General features: G+C 44.9%; 1 protein-coding gene across 1 annotated transcript in view; it reads left to right on the top strand.

The window, feature by feature from the left end:
* Positions 1–19,605, top strand: part of DOCK5 (dedicator of cytokinesis 5) — a 159,235-nt gene that overhangs the window by 77,577 nt on the left and 62,053 nt on the right. Inside the window, exons 19-26 of the mRNA XM_044659253.1 lie at positions 2,525–2,622; positions 3,834–3,923; positions 6,684–6,784; positions 10,488–10,622; positions 12,404–12,515; positions 14,672–14,742; positions 15,506–15,612; positions 18,059–18,195. Coding sequence (XP_044515188.1) covers positions 2,525–2,622; positions 3,834–3,923; positions 6,684–6,784; positions 10,488–10,622; positions 12,404–12,515; positions 14,672–14,742; positions 15,506–15,612; positions 18,059–18,195 — 851 coding nt within the window. The remainder of the gene's footprint in view (positions 1–2,524; positions 2,623–3,833; positions 3,924–6,683; positions 6,785–10,487; positions 10,623–12,403; positions 12,516–14,671; positions 14,743–15,505; positions 15,613–18,058; positions 18,196–19,605) is intronic.

The raw sequence follows: 19,605 nt of genomic DNA, 5'->3' as shown, positions 1-19,605 counted from the left end.
AAGGAAGGAAGGAAGGAAGGAAGGAAGGAAGGAAGGAAGGAAGGAAGGAAGGAAGGAAGGAAGGAAGGAAGGAAAAAAACTAAGACTTAGAGAGGTTGAATGTCTTGTTCAGGGTCATACAACTAGTAAATGTTTTTGGTGGGATTTTATCCCAGGTCCTCTTGACTCTCCACTCTGTGACTTTGTCTCCAATTAAATTATCCCTAAATTCCCTTTGAACTCTAAATCTATGATCTCATGTTAAAAATTATTCTAATACACATTCCTAGTTGTATGTTTATGTGTATATCATCTGTATCCATGAGTACACTTTGTTGGCAATTTGTGCTTTCCCAGCTAGGTGGGGTATTGGCTTTGAAGCTGGGGTACCTGGGTACAGATCCCACATCTGCCCTAACTGTCTCACCTCAGGCAAACTCTTTGGACCTCAGTTTCCTAATCAGTAAAATGAAACAGTGCGACTAGGTGTGATCCCTAGGCGCCCTTCCAGCCCTAGACTAATGATCTGTGATCACTCCTGGAGACAGGGAAGCACCATGGAGAGAACTCTGGCTCTAGAATCAAGAAGAACTGGGTTCCAGGGCTGCCCAGGACACTCTCTGGGAGACATTGGGCTGCCAGTTCGATCCCTCTGCACCTCACTGCCTAACCTATAATATTGGGGCGGAGAGGGGGCTGTGGATGATCAGGAAGGCCCTTTCCACCTCTAATCTGGGACCTGTGATCCCATAATCCTCAGCCCTCTGTACCACCTGTTTTCATGACCACCCACAGCTTGGCAGTCCCCCAACTGGCTGGAGGGTTGCAGGTCATACTGGATAGAACCCAGACGAGAGTGACCTTAGTACTGACCGAGGGCCCATTTCCCCAGGCAGCCGGATCTGCCTCTTGACCTCCAACATGAGATCTTTCCAGGATGTTCTCGTGTGGCCACGCCTCGGGGAAGTATGCTCTGGGAGGAGGAGGAGGAGGAGGAGGAGGAGAGCAGATCCTCCCGGTACATGCAGTACTCCGGAACAACCAAACAATTCCCTCCCAATAGAGGCTTATGTAAGAGGCAGCCAAGTGTGATGGAGAGACATGAAGCCCAGAGCGAGAGCTGCCTTCATTCTCGTCTCTCTCCGGTTCAGGCAACAAATCTCCAGGCGCCGCTTCCCCTTTGGGTTCGAGAACTGGGTTTGGTTGGGTTTTTTCCCTTTTCTTTCAGTTCCCAAAGCCTGATCCAATGCCTGACCAATGGCAGGAGCTGAATAAATTCAGGTCAATGAGAATTCATTGTGTTGGTTACTCTGTGCCAGGCATTGTGGGATTAAGGGGAGGAGGGAGGTGCAATCACATGCAAATAACCAACAAAAAGAGGCCAATTCAATTGAATTGATGTGATTCTTGGAACTGCACGGGTTCTCTTCCAGCTCTAAAATCCTAAATCAATTAGTAAGCATTACTGAGCAATCCCATATCTACCTGTTAAACCAGAAGCATTTCTAGCCCTGTCACCCTGGGCAAGACTGTTTGCCTCGGTTTTCTCATCTATAAAATGGGGATTGAGGCTCCAATGAGATAATATTTTGGGGTTTTCCTTACTTTGTTTTTAAACCCTCATCTTAGAAGCAATGTTGTATATTGGTTCCAAGGCAGAAGAGTGGTCAGGGCTAGGCAATGGGGGTTAAGTGACTTGCCCAGGGTCACACAGCTGGGAAGTGTCTGAGACCAGATTTGAACCCAGGACCTCCCGTCTCTGGGTCTGGCTCTCTATTCACTGAGCCACTTAGCTGTCCCCTTTTATTGTGATTCTATTTGCATTGCATTATGTCTGATAACCACTTTTCAAGAGAACTCTGCTTACCATTCTAAAGAATCAATCCAACATCATATTGTAGAAAGCCTTATTAGGGATTGCCTGCAAAGCAAACTAGCAAAGTTAGTGTTGGTAGCAAAGTAGGTTGTAGACTCTCAGGCCATTGGACTTTGAGTCACAAGATCTGAGTTCAAGTCCTGCCTCCGGCTCTTAAGCATCCATATGACCCTGGACAGGTCACTTAACCCCTCTGGGTCTTTTTTCTCCTCCATAAAACAAGGGGGCTGTGTGTGATGGCTGCTAAGATCCTCTCCAACTTGACCCTATATTCTTCTCATGCCCCAATGATCTTGTTGTCCATTTGGTTCATTGCACCCAGCCCTGTGCACCAGAATGTCCGTTGGGTTTTCTTGGCAGATAACAATGGTTTGCCAGTTCCTTCTGGAGTGAATTATGGCATACAGAGGTTTAAGTGCAGGTCCCACAATGAGTGAGTGTCCAATGCTGGATTTGCACTCAGGTCTTCCCAACTCCAGGCCCAGCACTGCAACGCTAAGAGACATTAAACACCAAAGTCCACCCTGTTATCCTCTAGGGCCGGCCACTGTTCCAGCGCGCTTGGCTATCAATGTGTGTGATTGAAACAGATGGATTTGCATCCCGATAGAATATTGCTTCTAATAATAATGCTTCTGATATTTCCCCATCTGTGGCTTTCCTTCCTAGTTGATCTGCTGGGCTTGTTAAATTGGCGATCCAATTCCCAGAACATAAAGCACAACTTAAAGAAGCTGATGGAGGTGGATGGAGGAGAAATTGTAAAGGTACGTACGTGTGTGTATGTGTGTGTGTGTGAGAGAGACAGACAGACAGACAGACAGACAGACAGACAGACAGATAGACAGAGAGGTGGGGGGAGAGGGAAGGAGGGGGGGAAAGAGAGACAGACAGAGAGAGGAATAGAGGTGGGGGAGAAGGAGGGAGGGAGGGGGAAAGAGAAATAGAGAGGGGAGAGAGAATTGATGCTAAGACAAAAAATAAGGATTTTTTTTTAAAAGAGACAACGACGAAAACAATGTCTTTGAATGTTTCAGAGACAGCTCAGTTTAACACCTAATTAAGAGGGATTAATATATTTATTAAGTTCTTCTCCCTGTAGCTGCCACATTCCCCATATGCTACCCCTGTTGTCAGGGCTTTCTAATTTTCCCCAAGGATCTCCAGGTAAGGGAGCCAAGCCTAACTTAATTTGTTTAAAAAAAATGAGCTGGGTCCCCTGAGTGGCTCAATTGAAAGACAGATGGGTGGTCCTGGGTTCAAATCTGACCTCAGACATTCCCTTGTGACACTGGGCAAGTCACTTAACCCCTTGCCACTCTTCTGAATTAGAGTCAGTATACAGTATTGATTCAAAGATGGAAGGTGAAGGTTTACAACAAAATGAGCTCAAGGGCCAATCCAGTCTCAGGTGTAACTAAAGTCTCTAAAACTTTTAATAGCCTCAGTTTCTCCAACTGTAAAATGGAGAGAATAATAGAATCTACCTCCTAGGTAGGGGTATTTTGAATATAAAATATCTGCAAATCATATAGCATTAAATAAATGCTAGTTATCACTATCAACAATATTATCAATTATTATTGTTATTTAAAAGTCCATCTGAGGATCCTTCTCCTATTGTGCCCTTTGTGAAGTACACACAAATGCTCGTCTAATTCTGAATCCGATCCAACCCCAGAGCCCCATTTCTCGAGATAGCTGGAGCATCACAATAGTCATAGTAATCCTGGCAATTACATGGCATTTTAACTTGTTCAAATCATCTCATTTGATCTTCATAATCCTAGGAGGTAATTGCAGTTATTATCCCATTTTACAGGTGATAAAGCTGAGAGTAAGAGATATTCTGTTTCTAACGGTCACCAGGTAGTGAGTGTCAGAGGCAGAATTTGCAATCAGAAGAGGCTGACTCCATACCAAGTCTACCCCCAGGAGCGCATCCAAATAAACCCTCTTTTTTCTTCTTTCTCTTCAGTTCCTACAAGATACTCTCGATGCACTTTTTAACATCATGATGGAGATGTCCGACAATGAAACCTACGATTTCCTTGTATTTGATGCACTGGTGAGTGATGAGCATCTTAAGGTCACGTGTAATCTGAGGAAGGTCTTAGCACTTCTACCTATTTCCATAGTATTCATTTTTGCAATAGAGCAGTCTCTTAAAACAAAAATCCCCAATAATATATCCGTATAAACCAGGGGTTCCCAAACTTTTTTGGCCTACCGCCCCCTTTGCAGAAAAAATATGACTTGGCGCCCCTGTAACATACTATCACGGCCCCCTTACAGTTATTCACGCCCCCAGATGTACCTGTGGCCATCACTGTCCACCTGGATCCTGCAGCACCCACCAGGGGGCGGTGGCGCTCACTTTGGGAATCACTGGTATAAACAAATGATTGGTTATTTGTTGTTGTTGTTTTTTCCTGTGTTTCTACTCCCACAGTTCTTTCTCTTGATGTTTTCTCATCAGTCCTTTAGGATTGTCTTATAGTAGCAAAGTCCATTACATGGGATTGTTCCACAATGTTTTACTTCCTGTGTATAATATTCTCCTGGTTCTGCTCATTTCACTCAGAGGAAGTGTTTTTTAAATCCGGGTCAATGGCTGGATATTTCAAAGATACAGATTTAGGCTGAGGTCAAGACGCCCCACCCCCACCCCGGTACCCCCTAAACAATTGGTGCCATCCCAAAGCTCAATATCTACCCTGAGAAGGTCTCTGAGTAGAAATGGGTTTCCCATTGGTCAGCATGGCTCTAGATAGCACTTTGGGTCCAATGTAGACACAGCCAAAAGGCCTCTTAGCTTCTGTGGTAGCTCAGTGTGACCTTGCTGTGTTACTCGACTCCCTCAAATCAGCAGCTCGGTCGGTGCGCTCATTACCTTTGGAAGATGCCCTTAGCTCCGAGATTTATGCCCTGGGCTCTGTTACGTTCTCCTCCATCCACTTGAATTTATTGAACTCTCGCTTCGGAGTGGACGACAAGACGATTTATGCCCTGCTTCTGCTTGTGCTTGTTCTTAGTCTCTTGCTCTAATATGAACGTGGCCCAAGACCACATGAGTTCTCCTGGCCCGACATTAAGCTCTTGGCCCCTCTTCAGTCTGCCATTCCCCAAACCCTGGGTCTTTTTCACACCAAGGGAAGTCTAGCTCGCTGTCCCGGGTCCCCGCGGCTGTATTTGTGAAGTGCCTGTGGCGATCCCAAGAGGGAGAAAGTGCCCTGTGCTCATTTCCAGCTTTCTAAGCACTGGCAGAGCAGCGCACATCATCGTGTCCCTCACTTGGCACAGTAGAGATTCAGGCCCTTTTCGAGGTCCCAGTCTGAGACACTGGAACACATACCTGGAATCACAGGGACCTGGATTCAAATCTTGTCTCCGACATTTGTGACCTGTGCAGTGCTGGCCAGATCGCCTCACCTGCCTTGTTCTCGAGTCAACATCTCTACGAAAGGAAGAGATTTGATTTGTTATCATTGTGGTGCTTCAGTCATGTCTTGACTCTTCATGACCCCACTAGAGTGGTTGGTCATTTCCTTCTCCAACTCATTTTACAGATAAGGAAACTGAGGCCAATAAGGTGAAGTGACTTGCCCAGGGTCACCCAGGTAGGGAAAGTCTGAAGTCAGTTGTACACTAGGAAGATGAGTCTTCTGACTCCAGGCCCAGAGCTCTATCCCCTGTGCCAACTAGCTGACCTTAGCTGACCTAAGGGAGGTGCAGAGGAACAGGTAGTGCCTCTGGTGTGAGAGGACCCAGATTCAGATCTTTAATCTTCCCAAATCACTTTTTTTTTTTTTTAATCCTTACTTTCCATCTTAGAATCATGTTGATTCTAAAGCAGTAGAGTGGTAAGAGGAAGGCAATGGAGGTTGTGACATTCCCAGGGTCACACATTTACAGTTTCAGATTTGAACCCAGAAGCTTTTATCTCTAGGCTTGCATCGCTATTAAAATACTTTTTAATCCCTCTGAGCCTCAGTTTTCTCCTCTGTAAAATGAGGGAGTTGGCCTAGATGACCTCTTGAGTCCCTCTAGTTCTAAATCATTGTCTTTCATGTCAGAATCGGGTTCACTTCTCACTTGGGATGGTCAGTAGCTGTGGGTCCTTGGGCAGCTCATGGGCTCTTCATCTGTCAAAGGAAGGGGTTGCATGAAACATCCTCTGAGCTTCCTTCTAGTGCTGGCTGTGTTCCCGGGATCCGAGGGTCCTTCATTGACTGACCCAAAGGACTTTGATTTGATTTTACTATGCCTCAGCCAGCCCAGGATGGACAGCAAAGGAAATTCACCTTCAGGGCAGCTCATGGGGAAGCCCTGAGAACTTGCACGGCCCACCTGGAGACTGGCCCGATGGGAGGACCAGCAAGGTGCCCTCGGGAGGAAATTACCTTTTCAAAAAAAATTTTTTTTAACCCCTCACCTTCCATCTTAGACTTAATACTGTGTATTGGATCTAAGGTGGAAGAGAGATAAGGACTAGGCAATGGGGGTCAAGTGACTTGCCCAGGGTCACACAGCTGAGAAGTGTCTCAGGCCAGATTTAAACCCAGGACCTCCCATCTCTGGACCTGGCTCTCCATCCACTGAGCCACCCAGCTGCCCGCAGGAGATGACCTTTTAGCAAATCCCAACCTTGCGGTAACTCTTGAGACCATCCCCAGCTCCAGCTTCCCCTCATCCTCTCTCTCATTCCTCATCGTCATGGGAAAGGGGGAATGGCAGGGAGAGAGCCGGCCTGGGTGGCTCCAGCTGGGCTGCCGAATGCCTCAAGATTACACTCTGTGCTGATCCTTATCATTGTCTCCCTTGGCAGGTGTTTATTATCTCGCTGATAGGAGACATCAAGTTCCAGCATTTTAATCCTGTCCTGGAAACCTACATTTACAAGCACTTCAGTGCCACCTTGGCATACGCGTAAGTCTCCTCCCGGGCGCTCTTGTGCTCCCCTTGGATGCTGGGGGTGGGCATGAGCTGGGCATGCGTGTACATGCATGTGTGTATGCATGCGTGTGTAGATGTGTGTCTGTGTGAGTACATATGTGCGTGCATATCCCTGCTGAAGGCTTACCTTTGTCAACAAAACGTCTTCTTTCCCGTGATGGCCTCCTCACAGACTGTTTCAGCCAAACTGGCCTCATTTCTGTTCCATTCACTTAAACATTCCATCTCCTGCCCCCAGGCTTTTGCACAGGCTGTGTCCCTTAAGGTTGGACTCTGCTCCCTGCTTCCCTCCATCTGCAGAATCAAGTCTGTCCCCCCCACATGACTTCATGTGTGTCCATGTTGTGCCCAATATCTCATTCCAGAATGAGAGTTCTTAACTGGGAGCCCATACAAACATACATGAGGTTGATGGATGCATGAATTGGTTTCCGTTATTTTACGTATTTTGTTTTATTCATTTTATGGCATCATCATGTGAAAAGTTCCTTCCATAGGCTTCACCGGGCTATCAAAGGGGGTCTAATGTTAAAGAACCTTTGCTGCAGGGGTATCGAAGTGACTCATTTGATGGAGGGTCAGGTATGGAGTCAGGATAACTCATCTTCCCAAATTTAAATCCAGCCATCGTTATTTACTAGCTGTGTGACCCTGGTGGAGTCACTATTTGCCTCATTTCCTCATCTGTAAAATAAGCTAGAGAAGGAAATACACTCCAAACCACACCAAGATCTTTGCTAAGAAAACCCCAAATGGGGTCATGAAGAGATACGACTGAAAAATAAACGCACAACATATTTTTTTCCTTAATGAGGGTGCCGCCTCCTGGGAGGTAGACTAGCGTTAGTCCACTATGACTCGATGACTCCTCTTCTTGGACAACCTTTGGCTTTATCTTTCCTTGAAACCTCAACAAGAGATCCCCCCTAATATGCCTCGGTGGAGATTCTAGTTCTCTACTTATAATGGCTATCAGTGAAGCTTATGCCTCAATCAATAATCAATAATATTGATTGGCCATTTCAATTGGGTCTGACTTGATGACCCCATTTGGAGTTTTCTTTTTCAAAAATCTAATTAATTAATTTGGGGTATTTTCCCACAGTTATATGATTTGTATTTTTTCCCTCTGTAAGGGTTAATATAGGGGTTTTGACAAACTAAGAGAGCAGCTTTTAATAAGGAGAATATAGTAGAGTTAAAAATTAATATTATCCCTTTGTGCCAGAGAAAAGAACACAATTAGCAGCTTTTAACAATTAACAGTTTAGTTTAATTAAAATAGAGATAATAAAAGAATGTAGTAAATTGAATATATAAAGGAGGGGAAATATGGGAAAGAGGAGAGCAAGAAATTTCCTGATATCTATTATAGTTATCCTATAACTATCTATAACTGCCTCTAATTACTAACCAAAACTGTCTATAACTACCGCTAATAATCACCCCACAAAGTTCCAACCCAATCTAGCCCAATCAAAATCTAACATTCCAAACCAAAAGCCAAAAAGCCCTCTAAAGGCTAAAGTCAAAAGCCCTCACAGTAAGCCCACCTTTATATTCCAGCAACTAAACATCAACCACCCACTAATCACCAACCCTAACCATCAGCAACCAATTCTCAAGGAACAACTCCTGCCCAGCTGCCAAATTCCCCACAACTGCCAGCCCTGTCAGCAACTGACCCCCTTTTACAACCTCCTACCTCACTGCCTGTCTCTATGGGCTGGTTAATCCTTACACATCTCTATGATTAAGAGGACCTCCAGGTCCCTCAGTTAAATTAGAGAAAAGGAATAAAGAATTCCTTTTTACACTTCCCCTCCTTCCCCACTCCTGTAGCCAATGAGCAGTTCTGCTGGATTTTACATGTATTATTGATCCATTGATATTTCCATATTATTAATATTTTCAATAGAGTGATCATTTAGAGTCTACATCCCTAGTCATGTCCCCATCAAACCACATGATCAAGCAAATATTTTTCTTCTGCATTTCTACTCCCACAGTTCTTCTTCTGAATGTGGCTAGTTTTCTTTCTCGTAAGTCCCCCAAAATGTCCTATGTCATTGCATTGCTGCTGGTACAGAAGTCCATTACATTTGATTTTACCACAGTATATCAGACTCTGTGTACAATGTTCTTCTGGCTCTGCTCCTTTCGCTCTGCATCACTTCCTGGAGGTCTTTGTAGTTCACATGGAATTCCTCCAGTTCATTATTCCTTTGAGCACAATAGTATTCCATCACCAACATATACCACAATTTGTTCAGCCATTCCCTAATCGAAGGACATTCCTTCATTTTCCAGTTTTTTGCCACCACAAAGAGCGCGGCTATAAATATTTTTGTACAAGTCTTTTTTCCCTATTATCTCTTTGGGGTACAAACCCAGCAATGGTATGGCAATCTTTTAAAGCCCTTTGGCTTTAAAGCCATGTTGCCTTCCAGAATGGTTGGATCAATTCACAACTCTACCAGCAGTGCATTAATGACCCCATCTGTAGTTTTCTTAACAAAGACGCTGGAAGGTTTGCCATTTCCTTCTTCAGCTCATTTGACAGATAAGGAAACTGAGGCAAACAGGGTGAAGTGACTTGCTTAGAGTGACACAACTAGTAAGTGTCTGAGGCCAGATTTAAACCCAGAAAGATGAATCTTCCTTCCTGACTCCAGGCCCAGCACTCTAGCCACTGTGCTACCACCTAGGTGCCCTAAACATTTATTTAAGTAATTACTATGTGCCAGGCATTGTGTTAAGCTCATAGGATACAAAAAGAGACAGAAGACATTTGTTGCCCTCAAGGAGTTTACAATCTAATGGGGGTTGGGGTGGGGCAGGATTTACCATCTGATGGATGTCTCTCTGCTTGGCCATCACTGTTGCTACATCTCCATCCCATCTCCTGGCCATGCAGCTTTCTGACATCCTTGTTGTTGTTTCTCTTTTGGCATAATTAATTATAGGTAATTTGACAAAGAACACATCATTAGCTGCTGTGACTTGGGCAAAAGGATGTAATAAGGCACAGTAGCTATAGGGTTCATCTAGGGAATCCTTCGTTACTTTACAGATAAGGAAACTGAGGCCCAGGAAGGATAAGTAAATTATCTGTTTTGTTAGAATTTGAACCCATTACCTGTGACTCCAGAGTTAATGATTTTCCCAGTATTCCATACTATCTCCTTAGGCAAGAATATGCCAAGAAGAGCTAGCACCTTAGCCAAACCTTAAAGGGAGGGAGTCCAGTGCTCTGAAACGTAGAGGAGGGACTGTGTTCCTGGCATGGGGCATGGCCTGTGGGAGATGGCACACATCAGTGTGCCTTGCCAACCTTGCCATTGCTACCTAAATGGTCATCTGTGATGCTCTTGTTATTCATTAGATAACTATTAATCTAGATCTGGGTCCAGAAATAGGGATGGAAAGGTACAACGAGGCTCTTTCTTTCTTTCTTTCATTTCCTTCATTACTTCTTTCTCTCTTTTCCTTCTTTCCCTCTTTCTTTTTTCTTTCTCTTCCTTTCTTTTTCTCTTTCTTTCTTTCTTTCTTTCCTTTCTTCCTTCTTTTCTTTCTTTCTTTTTCTTCCTTATTTCTTTCTTCCTTCCTTCTTTTCTTTCTTTCTTTCATTCTTCCTTCCTTCTTTCCTTCCTTCCTTCCATACTTCCTCTTTCAGGAAATTAACCAAAGTCCTGAACCATTATGTGGGAAATGCTGAAGACTCCAGCAAGACAGAGCTACTCTTTGCTGCCTTGAAAGCCTTGAAGTACCTCTTCAGATTCATTGTCCAGTCTCGTGTCCTATACCTGAGGTAAGGAATCGGATGTGCCAATGAAAGCCACTTGTAGCTGCCATTGTGGGCTCAGCCTCCTTGCCCGTGCAAGAATCCCTTGGTAGGTGGTCTTCCAGCTTCTTGCAGTCTCTGCCCTCAGACCCTCCAGCTGCCATTACAATGTGAGTTCCTTGTGGGCAGGAGTCATGCTTTCAGAGGCTCTTCTCTATATTCCCTAGTTTAGTTATGAGCACATCAGTGCCGATTAAATGCCTGTTGTTAGTCCCTGCCCTCTGAGAGGTTACATTCTAACAGGGCAGACCACTTGGATAGGGAAACGGTATCCAAAGAAGAAAGTTTTAGCGTGAGAAGGCAGGAGGGGGATGATGAGTGGAGCCGTCAGGCAGTCAGTTAAGACCACCTTTCTGGAAACAACAGCAGTGTGGTTGTTGGCTGTTGTGGAAAGGGGGCTGGGCGTGGAGGTACCCCAGGAAGACGGCCAGAAGTAACCTTATCATTTCAGTTTATCAGATGAGTTCAGCATAGCTTTTCGGAATGAATCCATGCCGGCACCTGGTAATTACAAGAACCCCCTGTGGAAGTTCTTGTAAACTATCCATTTCACCTCCCCGTCTACAATTTTCCCAGAGGGTCACCATCCCTCTCACCAGTCTCTACTTGCTGGAATCCACTTTTTTCTCCTTTCATTTTCCCCTGTTTCTCTCTCCTCTTCTCTTTATATCAAATAACCTCATTCCACAACCACACCTGCACATTCCTGGAGAATGAGTGGCCAAAGTGAGATCATGGAGAAAGCCCTGCCACAGGATTCAGTTCTTTGAATCTTGGACCAATCCCTTAACCTCTCAGGGGGCTCGGTTCCTCACCTGTAAAATGGGAAGAAGAATAATATGTGCCTTGATGACCAGCAGAGTTTTAGCAAAGTTTCTTGGGAAGATCCAGTGAGGTTGTGAATTTTAAAAGGTAGAGCTCTTGGGATGATGTCATCACATCTGTTAGAAGGCACCTGAGGAGAAGACGACGATGTGACCTTTAGGTAATACTTAAAGGTTTGCAAAATACTCAACAAATAGTATTTCATGTAATTCTTACAACAACTGGGGGGAGGGAATAAGTGCAATTATTATCATCTCCATTTTACAGGTGAGGACACTGAGGCAAACGGGTTCAGTGACTTACCCAAGGTCATATCTAATAAAGACCAGATTTGAATTTGGGTCTTTCTGACCTTGGGCTCTATCCACTGAACCACCCAGCTGCCACCAACTAGTCTCACCTCCTTTTAACCAATAAAATGATTTTCCTGAAGCCCACTGCCTCCCGGCTCAATAAACAGATCACACTCTATGTGTGATATTATTTTCAAATGTCACATCATCAGAGTCCCCTGGACCACCACGTTCATTTTCTTCCTCATCGGGATCATTTATGGCTTCATCACTTGAATTTTGTTTCTCGTATCGACTTAAGCATCCCTTTTTCCTTTAGATTCTCCGTTTCTGATGAATAAGGTAGCGTTCCTCTGGCCTTTTTGATATGGACTCTCCTTGTAAGATGAGTGTCCAACTGTGCTTCTTTAGGCTGCCTCTTGCTTTCCGCCTTGATAGGAAGAGGGGAGAAAGGATGGGGTGCCGGCCATGATTGTAGTGCAGGATTGGTGCAAGTTCTCTTGCATTTGCAAATTCACTTGAGGCAATCCTGGCAGTTGGGGGAATAGAATGTTGACCCAACGACTTGTAGAGTGAATGGAGAGACCCTGGATTTCCTTTGAGCTTTGCCTCTCCTCTTCTATCCTTCAGATTTTATGGTCAAAGTGAAGATGGGGATGAATTTAACAATGCAATTCGCAAGCTCTTTCTCTCCTTCAATAATCTAATGGACAGACCCTTGGAGGAGGCTGTCAAGATCAAGGTTGGTATATTTACTGATTTATCTTCTTTTAGGAACTGGGCATGTTAGTGGAAAACTACCCATAAATCTTTTTTTTTTTTTTTTTTTTTTTTTTTTTTTTTTTTTTTTTTTTTTTGCCAAATAGAATCAAAATTTAAATAATAAACCAGGATGACATCCATAACTTTGAGTTTTTTTCTCTTCCTTCTTTTTTGTTTTATTTTAAACCTTTGCCTTTCCTTGTAGAATCAATAATGTGTATTGGTTTCAAGGCAGGAAAGTAGTGAAGGGCTAGGCAATGGGGGTTAAGTGACTTACCCAGGGTCACCCAGCTAGGAAGTATCTGAGGCCAGATTTGATCCCAGGACCTCCCCATCTCTAGGTCTGTCAATCCACTGAGCCACCTAGTTGCCGCTATGTGTTTTTACTATGGAAACAATGGATCATTTTCCCCAAGCACCTCCTTTCCATCGGTTTTACACAAAATATATTTGCACACATGCCTGTTTTTGGCACGTGTAACTTCAGAAAAGGGTGCTGTTGTACATAATTCTCTATCCTCAGAGGCTCTTTTATTCCCTAGTGTGGCAGACATTTATAATTGCCATCACTATTCATTCGGTTTTCATTCATTTATTCATTCTTTTCTCTGACATTCATTGAGCAAGGAAGCCTTTTTTCCTTACTTTGTGCAACACAGGGTGCTGGTGACTTGGGGCATGTAAAGATGACTAAGACACTTTCCTTACTCTTGAGATATTTATAGTCTAGTAGAAGTGATGAGAGGGGCAGCTTAGGTGGCTCAGGAGATGAGAGCTCCTGGGTTCAATGCTGGCCTCAGATACTTCCTAGCTGGGTGACCCTGGACAAGTCACTTAACCTCAATTGCCTAGCCCTAACCACTCTTCTACCTTGGAATCAATGCCAAGACAGAAGGTAAGGATTAAAAAAAAGAAGAAAAAGTGATGAGTAATGGACACATGAGTCTAGATTTCAAAGGAAAAATGCAAAAGAGAGAATTCTCTGAGAATTTTAAACAAGGTGGAGGGCTGTGAGGATTCCAGGACTTTATGCCTGAAGGTCTTTGATGCCAGTTTCTTATTCCTCGATGGCATCCTTTTGAAGGACCACCAGAATTAGCATCTTCCTTGGATAAATAGAAACCTTCTTTTCCAAAAAGAAAATCACTTCTCTTTACTCTAAGACCAACATCTAAGGGATGACCCCATGGGAGGGACATATTTCTGATGGCTTGAAGAAATCAGCCTCAGATTCTCAATTGGTTCTTTGAAGTCCAGGACCCAGTGGGACCCACAGGATCCTAAATAGCTCCATACCTAGATTTCAAGTTGGAAGAGAGACCTCAATGGTCATCTAGCCCAACTTCCTCATTTTAGAGAGAGTAGAACCGAATCCCAGGGAAGTGAAATGGTTTATGGGAGGTCACAAAGGTAGAATTAGAACCCAGATCCTCAGATTCCAGAGATGGTGTTCTTTCCATAGCTAAAAAATTTTAGAGTTGGACTTGACTTCAGAGACCATCCCTTGCTTTATAGATTGAAGGACCCACGAGAAAGGGAATGCTGGCATATATTTAAACTCAAATGCAAACATATTTTCTTTTTCTTTATTTGCTTCTTACTCTGGGAGGATTTTTTTTAAATTTTAGAATATATTTTTCTTCATCTTTTCTTTTCACATCGCCTATATTTCCCAATATATTCCCCCTTTCTCTCAATCTCTCATAACAAATAGGAAAAATGAGGGGAATTATATGTTGTACTTTGCACCCATAGACCCCCTCCTGACAAAATGGGAGGTAGAGACCTTCTCCTGTGTCCTCACTCCCATTGAGCTTGATCACTGTAACCTTCAGATTTGGTTGATATATTTCTGTTACTCTTATTTATTTATTTTAGCCGTTGTGGATGTTGTTTTCCAAATCAAGACCATTCTTCGAGCAGCCTCTGGGACGTAGTCTAAGACGCCAGGCTCTTACTGATTTTCTCTTGGGAATCTTTGTGGCAGTGAATTAAGTTCTGGATTTGCAGCTTGTCTAGACCCACATCATCTGGGTGGCCTTGGCTGAGTCACAGAACATCTCTGAACCTCTGTTCCCTCATTCATACAATGAGGGGGTCCCATTTAGCAATTGATCTGGCTTTCTTTTCTTGCAGGGGGCGGCTCTGAAGTACCTTCCCAATATAATTAATGATGTCAAGATGGTGTTTGATCCTGTCGAACTGAGGTAAATGAGGAACGAGTGGGCTGTCCAGGTTTTGCCAAGACAAAGCCTCGCCCCTACGGCTTGCCAGGAAGGGGATGCCCTTATCGGATTTATTCATGGACCATTTGCTCCCGAGGTCACAGGCATGTGTTTTTGTCAGGTCCCTGAAGGACACGAGGGACCAGAAGATGCGATCTGGGTACTCAGAAGCTAGCTCAGCAAAGGGGAAGCTGGGTAGCTCAGGGAAGAGAGAGCCAAGGCTGGAAATGGAAGATCCTGGGTTCAAATAGGACCCCGGACACTTCCTAGCTGTGTGACCCTGGGCAAGTCACTTAACCCCAATTGCCTAACCATTACAGCTCTTCTGCCTTGGAACCAAAACACAGTATTGATTCTAAGATAGAAGGTGAGGGTTTAAAAAATGCCAGTGTGGCCCATGAGCCTCAGGACCAAAGGAAGACCAAGGAGGGCATCTTCTCAACATGGAGAGAGGCAGGAGGAGGACCCTTAGAGGTGGGCTAAGTTTTCGCTAGCATCTGATAGGAGGACTTGCGTTGAGATGAGGCATGCTTGAGTGAAAGGCATTTGTCCTGCTCCTCAGAGAAAGAAGGCCTGCCGTGGTGCACCCCGAGAATCTGGTCTTGTTCTTCACTCTTGCAGAGAAGGACTCCCTGCCAGCCCAAGTCCTAGGGAGGGTGGTGAAGGCCAGGCCAGCCCCTGAGAGAGTTACCTGCGGTATGGGCTGGCCAGTGGACATCCCTGATGGCCCTGATTTTCTTTGCAGCATTCTCTTCAGCAAATTCATTCAGAGCATCCCGGATAACCAGCTGGTCCGCCAGAAGCTCAACTGTATGACCAAGATAGTGGAGAGTAACCTCTTTCACCAGACAGGTGAGAGTCTGACCAATTCCACTGATGAACACCCAACATACGAGAAAGAACCCTGCATTTGGAATGGGGGGACTGGGGTTCAAATCCCAGGCCTGCTGCTTACTCCCTGTGTGGCCCTGGGCAGTGCAATGAACCTCTCCAGTTCCCACTAAACTGAGGGGCCTGTAAGGACTTTTCTAGCCCTTATTTTGTGATTACATTTTCTTGGGTAAGTCCTTCTTTCTCTCTCTCTCTCTCTCTCTCTCTCTCTCTCTCTCTCTCTCTCTCTCTCTCCCTCTCTCTCTCAATCTCTCTCTCTTTCTCTCTCTTTCCCTCCCTCCCTCTCCTTCTTCTCCCTCTCCCTCTCCCTTTTTCTCTCTGTCTTTCTCTCTCTCTGTCTCTCTCTCTCTCTCTCAATCTCTCTCTCTCAATCTCTCTCTCTCTTTCTCTCTTTCTCCCTCTCCCTCTCCCTTTTTCTCTCTGTCTCTGTCTCTCTCTCTGTCTCTGTCTCTCTCTCTCTCTCTCTCCCTCTCACACACACACACACACACACACACACACACACACACACACACACCATGCCTCAGTTTCTTCAAAGATAAAATCTTGGCTTACCTCTAAGTCTTGTCATTTATACTTTTGGAGGGAATAATGCCTTATTTGAGGTCATGGAACCATCACAATATATCTTGTGTCACCTTGCTAAATCTCAGCTTCCTTGTTGGTAAAATTAGGGGGTTCCGCAAGAAGATTTCTAGGTTCTCTTCCAGATTAGTCACCAGTCACTTTGCCAAGAACCAAAGAAAGAAAGACAAGAATGGCAATGTTTATCCCATTATATAAAAAGCCAAATTTTACCAAGAAGGGAAAACTCTAAGATCAGAGGCTCTCCCTCTGGGGGAATGGCCCTGGCGTGGAGGAAGTAGTGTTGATGGTTTAGGGAAAGTGTCCTAAAATTCCATGAGGTCTGTGCTGGTCCAGAGCTCAGTAACAGTCCAGAGATTTATAGATAAAGAATTAAAAGGGATGGGATCCAAGATGGCACCTCGTTGCATCCATTCATTTTATATATTTGGAAACTGAGGCCCAAGGGAGTTGATTTGTCCAACGTTGTGGAGGTATTTCATGTCAGAGGTTGGAAATGAAGCCAGGTTCGGAATCAGCATTCTTTGCTAAAGGCTCAAATTCCAATCCAGCCAACAGGCCTTTATCTCAGGATGAGCCAATGGTGTCCTCACGAGGTGTTGTTTACAGGTGACTCGGGTTCCCCTGGGAAGCTGTTTTTCAGGGGAAGCTGAAGTCAGTCTGTTAGCCTCAGTAGTTCCCCAAACCTTCGGGACTTACATCATCCTTCCTAGAACAATCACCCAGCCTCCTCTTCTATCGAAAGACCCTCCCCCTGCTTACAAGATGGCGGAAGGGAACTGGCAGGCGCTTTCTCCTCATTCCCCACATATGTTGCAATTTCCAAAACCAAGGCAAGATTAACAGCCGCCTCAAGAGCTCTTCATAGGATCCCCAATGGTAAAGGAGAGCAGACAGCGGCAGTGAGGATGTGGGCCCCCGGAAAGCTGATCTGGGGCCCCAAGGCGACCACGTGGACTTGACTCGAGCAGCGAAAGGAACCCCAGAACGCCTCCAGATTAACCTCCCCTGTGCATAGTAGGATTCACGGTGTTGCCAACCCATGGCCAGCCAGTCTGCATCTTCCATAGCAGAACAAGCACTTAGTGAGCTGGAATCTGTGTCCTGATCCTAATTCCTCCTTGCTGCCCATTGCAGCCAAGCAGAACCCGTCCCATCAGGGTCTGAAGATGCTGCTGCTCCCATCACTCAGAGCCGACATCCAAGTCTGGAGCTAGCAGAGACCTCAGAGGCCATCTGCTCATTTTGTAGATTCAGGGTGGGGTGTGAGTGGAGGAGCTTTGTGACCCTCGTGAGCCTAGACAAAACTGCAGGGCAATTATTTTTCCATCATGATCTTGGACAGATTTCCTGATGCCTCAGTTTCCAAAAGATGATTAGATTGGAAACTCTAAAAGCACCTCATTTCACAAACCAGAATTTATGTTAATAAAAGCCTAGCTCGGGGGCGGCAGCTGAGTAGCTCAGTGGATTTAGAGCTGGGAGGTCCCGGGTTCAAATCTAGCATCAGACACTTCCTAGATGTGTAGTCCTGGGCCAAGTCCCTTAACCCCCATTGACTAGCCCATACTGCTCTTCTGCCTTAGAAACAATATATTATATTGATTCTAAGATGGAAGGTTAGGATTAAAGGGAAAAAAGGGGGAATTCAGAAAGGAACAAAAAAGGAAGGAAAGGAAAAAAAATAGCCCTAAAATAGGCTGAGATTATAGCTAAGATGGCCCAATGGTCGATGGCTTTAGCGGGGGCAGGGAGAGGGTTTGCCTGCTCAGAAGGAGATCTGGCAGCTCGAAGCAGGTGGTGTCTCCATTTCCTTCCTCAGAGTGCAGAGATGCTTTGCTGCCCCTCCTCATTGACCAGCTCAGCGGCCAACTGGACGACAACTCCAGCAAGCCCGATCATGAGGCAAGCTCCCAGCTCCTCAGCAACATCCTGGAAGTGTTGGACAGGAAGGATGTGGTGAGTCGGTCGTCCCAGGTGACTGCAGAGACCTCGTTGTGGGTCTGCAGAGCACCCTGAAAACCATCATCATCTCTATTGCAACTTCCTCTACAACCTCACAGCTCAGTTCAACTCACCCACTGTTGTGCCAGATGCTGTTCAGGACCAGGACCTGCCCTCAAAAGAGCTTATAATTTAATGTTAGCGGGGCAGCTGGATGGTTCCAAGGATCAAGAACTGGGCCTGGAGAGGGGAGTTCCTGGGTTCAAATCTGGCCTCAGATACATCCTAACTGGGTGACCCTGTGTGACAAATCACTTAAGCCCCATTAACTAGCCCTTAATGCCTTAGAATCAAAATTTTATTTTCATTTAAGTCAGAAAGAAAGAGTTTAAAAAAAATTTTTTTAATAGGGGGCGGCTGGGTAGCTTAGTGGGTTGCAAGTCAGGCCTAAAGACGGGAGGTCCTAGGTTCAAATCTGGCCTCAGACTCTTCCTAGCTGTGTGACCCTGGGCAAGTCACTTGACCCCCATTGCCTAACCCTGACCACTCTTCTGCCTTGGAGCCAATACACAGTATTGATTCCAAGATGGAAGGTAAGAGTTTAAAAAAAATTTTTTAATAGTCTAATATGAATAGGAAAATAACTGGAATAAATTTTAGAAAGAGAACACAGTGGCTCTGAGAGCTGTGGAGAGGAAGACATTGCAAAGAAAATCTCAAAACATTCTGGGAAAGATGCAATGCCTAAACTGGTCTTAGAAGGCCTTGGGCTTCAGTGTAAAGGAATCACCATAGCTTTAGAGCTGGAAAGAACCTTACAGACCATCTAGTCGAACCCTTTCCATTTACAGATGAGGAAAATGAGGCCAGAGGAAGAAGGATCACTTGCCCAAGATCACACAGGGAGGAAATGACAGAGGAAGAATTTGAACCCAGGTCCATTGACATCAACTCTAGTATTCTTTCTTTTTAATTTAAAAAACCTTTGCCCTCCATCTCTGGTTTCAAGGCAGAAGAGCTATAAGGGCTAGGCAAAAGGGGGTTAAGTGACTTGCCCAAGATCATACAGGTAGCCAACGTCTGAGACTAGATTTGAACTCAGGAGGTTGAGTCCTCCTGACTCCAGACATGGTACTCTCTCCACTGTGCCGCCTAGCTTCCAGGAAGTAAAGATAGGATACAACATAATGTTAATCTGTGCCTTCCTAAGCCACAGGAATATATTTCCATTTGATATACATTCTTCTGCTCTAACCTGAAACCTTCCTGTAAATCCACAGAAAGGAGGAAGTAACTTGCCCAGGTAGCTTCTGTCCGTAATGGATCCAGGTATGACAGAAGAGGATGTTCCTCTAGAACAAAGCATAAATGTTCTCATCTAAGTACTAATATGGCAGCAGACTGGAAAATATACCGGATGTATGA

The sequence above is a fragment of the Gracilinanus agilis genome, chromosome 2 (assembly GCF_016433145.1).
Source record: "Gracilinanus agilis isolate LMUSP501 chromosome 2, AgileGrace, whole genome shotgun sequence".
Lineage (NCBI taxonomy): Eukaryota > Metazoa > Chordata > Mammalia > Didelphimorphia > Didelphidae > Gracilinanus > Gracilinanus agilis.
Note: the sequence above shows the minus strand (reverse complement) of the source record. Positions and strands in the feature narration are given on the sequence as shown.